This window comes from Chrysoperla carnea, unplaced genomic scaffold (assembly GCF_905475395.1).
Source record: "Chrysoperla carnea unplaced genomic scaffold, inChrCarn1.1, whole genome shotgun sequence".
Lineage (NCBI taxonomy): Eukaryota > Metazoa > Arthropoda > Insecta > Neuroptera > Chrysopidae > Chrysoperla > Chrysoperla carnea.
In genome coordinates, this window is record NW_025408250.1 from 20,041 (window position 1) to 28,496 (window position 8,456).

The window sequence follows — 8,456 nt, forward strand, 5'->3', positions numbered from 1 at the left end:
CCTTCATGACTGGACTAAGCATAAATAAGCCAAAAATGATCAAATTTGACATTTTTCGATAGAAAAAACATTTTTTGAAAATTTTCGATTTTTCAACTAGAATGGCATGACTATACAAATCATTGAAATTTTGATCCAAGTAAGTCAAAATGGATACATAGAGGTCCTTTATGACTGGACTAAGTATAAATAATCCAAAAATGATCAAATTTGACATTTTTCGATAGAAAAAACATTTTTTGGAAATTTTCGATTTTTCAACTAGAATGGCATGACTATAAAAATCATTGAAATTTTCATCCAAGTAAGTCAAAATGTATACATAGAGGTCGTTTATGACTGGACTAAGTATAAATAAGTCCAAAGTGATCAAATTTGACATTTTTCGATAGAAAAAACATTTTTTGAAAATTTTCGATTTTTAAACTAGAATGTCATGACTATACAAATCATTGAAATTTTGATCCAAGTAAGTCAAAATGGATACATATAGGTCCTTTATGACTGGACTAAGTATAAATAAGCCAAAAATGATCAAATTTGACATTTTTCGATAGAAAAAACATTTTTTGGAAATTTTCGATTTTTCAACTAGAATAGCATGACTATAAAAATCATTGAAATTTTCATCCAAGTAAGTCAAAATGTATACATCGAGGTCGTTTATGACTGGACTAAGTATAAAAAAGCCAAAAATGATAAAATTTGACAGTTTTCGATAGAAAAAACATTTTTTGAAAATTTTCGATTTTTCAACATGAGAGTCATGACTATACAAATCATTGAAATTTTGATCCAAGTAAGTCAAAATGTATACATAAGGGTCCTTTATGACTGGACTAAGTATAAATAAGCCAAAAATGATCAAATTTGACATTTTTCGATAGAAAAAACATTTTTTGAAAATTTTCGATTTTTCAACTAGAATGTCATGACTATACAAACCATTGAAATTTTGATCCAAGTAAGTCAAAACGGATACATAGAGGTCCTTTATGACTGGACTAAGTAGAAATAAGCCAAAAATGATCAAATTTGACATTTTTCGATAGAAAAAACATTTTTTGAAAATTTTCGATTTTTCAACATGAGAGTCATGACTATACAAATCATTGAAATTTTGATCCAAGTAAGTCAAAATGGATACATAGAGGTCCTTTATGACTGGACTAAGTAGAAATAAGCCAAAAATGATCAAATTTGACATTTTTCGATAGAAAAAACATTTTTTGAAAATTTTCGATTTTTCAACATGAGAGTCATGACAATACAAATCATTGAAATTTTGATCCAAGTAAGTCAAAATGGATACATAGAGGTCCTTTATGACAGGACTAAGTAGAAATAAGCCAAAAATGATCAAATTTGACATTTTTCGATAGAAAAAACATTTTTTGAAAATTTTCGATTTTTCAACTACAATGGCATGACTATACAAATCATTGAAATTTTGATCCAAGTAAGTCAAAATGGATACATAGAGGTCCTTTATGACTGGACTAAGTATAAATAATCCAAAAATGATCAAATTTGACATTTTTCGATAGAAAAAACATTTTTTGGAAATTTTCGATTTTTCAACTAGAATGGCATGACTATAAAAATCATTGAAATTTTCATCCAAGTAAGTCAAAATGTATACATAGAGGTCGTTTATGACTGGACTAAGTATAAATAAGTCCAAAGTGATCAAATTTGACATTTTTCGATAGAAAAAACATTTTTTGAAAATTTTCGATTTTTAAACTAGAATGTCATGACTATACAAATCATTGAAATTTTGATCCAAGTAAGTCAAAATGGATACATATAGGTCCTTTATGACTGGACTAAGTATAAATAAGCCAAAAATGATCAAATTTGACATTTTTCGATAGAAAAAACATTTTTTGGAAATTTTCGATTTTTCAACTAGAATAGCATGACTATAAAAATCATTGAAATTTTCATCCAAGTAAGTCAAAATGTATACATCGAGGTCGTTTATGACTGGACTAAGTATAAAAAAGCCAAAAATGATAAAATTTGACAGTTTTCGATAGAAAAAACATTTTTTGAAAATTTTCGATTTTTCAACATGAGAGTCATGACTATACAAATCATTGAAATTTTGATCCAAGTAAGTCAAAATGTATACATAAGGGTCCTTTATGACTGGACTAAGTATAAATAAGCCAAAAATGATCAAATTTGACATTTTTCGATAGAAAAAACATTTTTTGAAAATTTTCGATTTTTCAACTAGAATGTCATGACTATACAAACCATTGAAATTTTGATCCAAGTAAGTCAAAACGGATACATAGAGGTCCTTTATGACTGGACTAAGTAGAAATAAGCCAAAAATGATCAAATTTGACATTTTTCGATAGAAAAAACATTTTTTGAAAATTTTCGATTTTTCAACATGAGAGTCATGACTATACAAATCATTGAAATTTTGATCCAAGTAAGTCAAAATGGATACATAGAGGTCCTTTATGACTGGACTAAGTAGAAATAAGCCAAAAATGATCAAATTTGACATTTTTCGATAGAAAAAACATTTTTTGAAAATTTTCGATTTTTCAACATGAGAGTCATGACAATACAAATCATTGAAATTTTGATCCAAGTAAGTCAAAATGGATACATAGAGGTCCTTTATGACAGGACTAAGTAGAAATAAGCCAAAAATGATCAAATTTGACATTTTTCGATAGAAAAAACATTTTTTGAAAATTTTCGATTTTTCAACTACAATGGCATGACTATACAAATCATTGAAATTTTGATCCAAGTAAGTCAAAATGGATACATAGAGGTCCTTTATGACTGGACTAAGTATAAATAAGCCAAAAATGATCAAATTTGACATTTTTCGATAGAAAAAACATTTTTTGAAAATTTTCGATTTTTCAACATGAGAGTCATGACTATACAAATCATTGAAATTTTGATCCAAGTAAGTCAAAATGGATACATAGAGGTCGTTTATGACAGGACTAAGTATAAATAAGTCTAAAATTATAAAATTTGACAGTTTTCGATAGAAAAAACATTTTTTGGAAATTTTCGATTTTTCAACTAGAATGGCATGGCTATAAAAATCATTGAAATTTTCATCCAAGTAAGTCAAAATGTATACATAGAGGTCGTTTATGACTGGACTAAGTATAAATAAGTCCAAAATGATCAAATTTGACATTTTTCGATAGAAAAAACATTTTTTGAAAATTTTCGATTATACAACTAAAATGTCATGACAATACAAATCATTGAAATTTTGATCCAAGTAAGTCAAAATGTATACATAGAGGTCCTTTATGACTGGACTAAGTATATTTAAGCCAAAAATGATTAAATTTGACATTTTTCGAAAGAAAAAACATTTTTTGAAAATTTTCGATTATACAACTAAAATGTCATGACAATACAAATCATTGAAATTTTGATCCAAGTAAGTCAAAATGCATACATAGAGGTCCTCTATGACTGGACTAAGTATAAAAAAGCCAAAAATGATCCAATTTGACATTTTTCGATAGAAAAAACATTTTTTGAAAATTTTCGATTATACAACTAAAATGTCATGACAAAACAAATCATTGAAATTTTGATCCAAGTAAGTCAAAATGTATACATCGAGGTCGTTTATGACTGGACTAAGTATAAATAAGCCAAAAATGATCGAATTTGACATTTTTCGATAGAAAAAACATTTTTTGAAAATTTTCCATTATACAACTAAAATGTCATGACAATACAAATCATTGAAATTTTGATCCAAGTAAGTCAAAATGTATACATCGAGGTCGTTTATGACTGGACTAAGTATAAATAAGCCAAAAATGATCAAATTTGACATTTTTCGATAGAAAAAACATTTTTTGAAAATTTTCGATTTTTCAACTAGAATGTCATGACTATACAAATCATTGAAATTTTGATCCAAGTAAGTCAAAATGTATACATGGAGGTCGTTTATGACTGGACTAAGTATAAATAAGCCAAAAATGATCAAATTTGACATTTTTCGATAGAAAAAACATTTTTTGAAAATTTTCGATTTTTCAACTAGAATGGCATGAGTAGTAGGAAATTGTCATTTCTGGCACAGCAGAGTCATTAACCCTAATATCATTATGACGTCTGCCCCAACCTTGTCGGGTTATTGAACTTGTCTGGTGACGTAAATGTCTTGTTAGGTTATTGAACTTGTCTGGTGACGTAAATGTCTTGTTAGGTTATTGAACTTGTCTGGTGACGTAAATGTCTGCCACACCCCCCAACCTTGTCTGGTAAGAAGGTTATTATCTAGTGACGTAATTATCTGACTCATAGTCTGGTGATGTAATTACTTGGATCATTGGATTTTGTTGGATTTTTTAAAAATTGTTATAACTTGAGTGAGATTTGAACGCTAACCTTTTTTATGGAAGGCGAGTGCTGTAACCACTAAGCTATGAAGTCAAACCAGGAAGTAATAACAAAGTTTGTATTTAAAGAAACACAAAATTGTTATTGACTAATACCTGTTTTAAATGAAATAGTCATTTCGAGGTCACTTCAATATTTGGTTAAAAATTTTCCATTAAAATGATAATTTTTTATATAGGATATAATAATAAATACTTAATTTATTAAATATTAATTAAATGAAAAAATTTACTATCCTAAAATTGAAAATTTATCTAAAACAAAGAGAAAAAGGATTTGGATTAACTAATATCAAATAATTACTTTGAAATATATTTAATATTATATTAGATTTTACATTTAATTTTTTAGAGTGTACAAAATTTATTTCTAGGACGAATTATAAATATGTTTATTATATAATTTACTTCCATATACAGATATCCAATCTTTTTTTTATTCTTCACATGAATGAAGAATTTTGAAAACATTTACTAACACACAATTTTTGTTATGGAAAAAACATTTTGTTAATACTTTTTCATCAATATTATTATATTTTTCCTCATTAAATTCCCATAAATTTTCAATGTTGTAAACAATAATATTGAATAAATCCTCACACCATTTCACTTTTTCTTTTAGTATATCACCAACAATTTGTCTAACATCCTTGAAATATATAGTAGCACTTTGCCATTTGAGACCATAATGGTATTTACTAATCCAGTTATTATTACTATCCATTCGATGCTTGTGATTTTTCATCTAGATATTCCCATTTATAGGGAGGTTTGATTATGAAATGTACTATTTCCCTTCCATTTTTTAGAAGAGCCAGCTCTTTTACTATAAAATTATTCTCTCAAATTTTATATACTTAAAAAACATATATTAGTTGGAATAACAGGAAGTATAAATAATTATTGATATACATACAATTTACTTAAAATTACCTTGACTAGTTCATATAATCAAATATTTTACATACTATTTAAATCTAAGAAGTATTACGCATATATTCTTTCAAGGATATTTATTAACATTTGACATTTAAAAATTAAAAATTTTCCATCAAACATGTACGCACTATGTAAATTAAACTTTACGTACATTAATAAGACATTTTAAGGCTGTAACCCCTCCATAGGTTATGCATACAATTAATCCATCACGTAAATATTCTTCTAAGCTATTTTTCTTCAAAAATATTTCAATGGCTCCATCAAATTCCAATGGATGGTCTAATGATTCTTTAATTTCTTGAAAATGATGATTGAGTAATTTTGTTTATACTTTTTGAATATTATATATTACGCATCCAAAAAAAAGTGTCGACTAAATAAATGTGTTTACATTGTATTATTTATTTATTATTATAAAAAAAAAAATGGAGACAATTTATTTTTTTAAATACTTTATAGGACATATATAGTTTTAGAGGTGAAGAGATTTTGTATATTTTATGCCTATTTTCAATAGCACATTTTTTGCTCATAACATCTAAGGAAATTCTGTTTTTAAATTCTTTGTATCCTTCTTCATCAACGCTCCACACATTTTCAATGTTGCATACATTTACATAATAAAATAATTCCTTACACCTGTATACTTTTCCAATACTTTAATATAAATGCATTCTCTTAGAATATTGCAAACATTTGTTTGATCATCATTGAAATGTGCAAACCCATCCTCCCAATCAATTCCATGCTAATTCACACCCAGCCAATGATTCAAAGATTTTGATTTATAGTTATAAACTAGCTTCCATAAGGTGATTTAACTATAAACTATGTATTTCTTTACCATTTTTCGGGATTGCCAATTCTTTTAACCCTTAACTATCCAGAATGCTTTTGTGACGTAACTGACTAGTAGTGTCCAACAGACTCATTTTATAAATGTTAGGTATAATGAATGAAAAGAAAGTTATTTTGAATGAAAAAGACAGTATAATGTATTTCAGTAATGTATATGTACACTTATTTACTTACAGGTATTACAAATAATTTTTTTTTCTGAATGTTCGGAGCATACATTTCGATTGCATTTATCACAACACTGTTTTGAAGCCCTTGATAATTTCGAAGGGCAAATATAACAACGCTTCTTCCTTTTCGCAGCTGTTTCAGATGATTGAGCAGCTTCCTGATTTGGCCCTGCCACGTCTTGCATGGCTGCTAAGTGGTAACTTGATAGTCCTTTCATGCTTCGTCTCCGTATATGAGGTGTTACCAAATCGATTGCGATTTCACGTAAAAATCGTTTTCTTAGTGTATTTTTTTTTCGTGAGTTCCAATCAGGATGTATATTTTTCCATATAATAAGCGATGCAATGCCAACAACATCTATAATATTTTGAAAAAATGCCATTGGCCACCTATTTGTTTTACGCCGAACTGTATACTCATGAACCATCTGGTCCAGCGTATCGACACCTCCCTTGGTGGAGTTGTAGTACAAGTTTATTTCAGATTTGTTGTTTTTGTTCACATTTACTTCTTTTCCATGATGCATCGTAGACAAAAAAATTACAGCACGATTCTTTTTTGGTACATAAGAGACCAATGTCATATTTTTATAAAATCCAAATACATTAGACTCAATATCGCGGGTTTTCTTGGGTTGAAAATTTGGAGGTATACACGCCTTATTTTTTCTCAATGTTCCAACTATTGTAAGACCATTTTGTGCCAAAGATTTTGCGACATCAATACTCGTGAAATAATTATCAAAAGTAACATTTCTATTACTTCGGAAGTATGGTTCACATAACTGGTTGACTACATTGTAGGCTAAATTTTCCGCCCTGTTTTGTCCTTCTTTTCCGAGATATGGTATTCCAAATAGGGGGTAACTAGTTTTGCTGTCACAGATCCACCAAATTTTCATACCATACTTATCAGGTTTGCTGGGTAGGTACTGTTTGAATGATACGCGTCCTCGAAAAGGGACAAGCTGCTCGTCAATGGTTAGATTTTCTCCAGGCAAATAAAACTTTTTCAGGTTTTGGTTTACGTATTCCCATAATTCTCTAATAGGTGCAAGTTTATCTTTGGACTTTCTCAGGGACCTAGTATTTTTATCATCGAATCGTAAGTTTCGTAATAAAGAAGCAAATCTATTTTTTCCCATTGTAGCTCGAAATATTGGATTGCCAAAGATAGGATCCCAGTATTCTCTAAAATCCACACCTCCCTGTTTATTGACGCCGATAGTCAATAAAAGACCTAGAAATGCTTGCATTTCGATTTTGTCTGTTGATTTCCATCGATTTTGTAAAACTCTTAGCCCTTCAGTATTGGTATATTTTACTATTATTTCTAATACGTGATCGTCGAAAAAAAGGCTGAAACTGTCTATCGGATCTATTATAGCTTGCCCCGGAGGAAGAATCACCTTATGAATACCACCGCGAATTATGTTGTGTCGAGGCGTTCGTCTTTGCCTGTCAGGTTCTGATTTCCAAGTTGTTCCATCTCTTCCTTTATAAGTGTCAATTGAGACTTATTCTTGTAATGGTACATCATCACTCTCACTCCATAATTGTTCATCATCGTTTTCAGATGCTGGTTCTGTCACATTACTGTCACTATAAGAACAGCTGTCAAAAGAAAAATTCTCTTCATCACGATCGTTCTCACGCACAAAAAAATTTTCATCGTCACTTTCAACAAGGGCACGTTGAATTTCACTTTCTGTTAGTTGCCGTTTAGCCATATCTTAGAATAAAAACTAATTAGAACACGACTTCTTTATGACAATAATTTCTGATCACTATTGATACGTGATAAGATATAACAAAGACTACGATTATAACACAAACAAGTGTATGTTGTGTGCAAACAAGTAGCGTAAATAAAAAGTATGAGTAAATAAAAAACAATCTAACTTCACACTCGAATCAAACTAAATGTTATTGTGTCTGTTGGACACTTCAGGATTGATGAAGTACTATTTTCGTTCATTAACCAAAAATAATAAACTATTCATGTTACAAATAATTTTATTGCACATTTAGATTCGTAAAACATTGGTGATAAATTAGATAAAAG

General features: G+C 28.9%; 1 protein-coding gene across 1 annotated transcript; it reads right to left on the bottom strand.

Moving 5' to 3' along the window:
• Nucleotides 1-6,395: 6,395 nt before the first annotated feature.
• LOC123304850 (piggyBac transposable element-derived protein 4-like) lies at nucleotides 6,396-8,121 on the bottom strand (the record flags this gene model as incomplete). The annotated part of the gene is made up of 2 exons (XM_044886414.1): nucleotides 7,941-8,121; nucleotides 6,396-7,886 (listed from the first exon to the last, which is right to left on the bottom strand). Coding segments are annotated over exons 1-2 (1,672 nt in total), but the record flags the coding sequence as incomplete, so codon positions are not given.
• Between the last annotated feature and the right edge of the window lie 335 nt (nucleotides 8,122-8,456).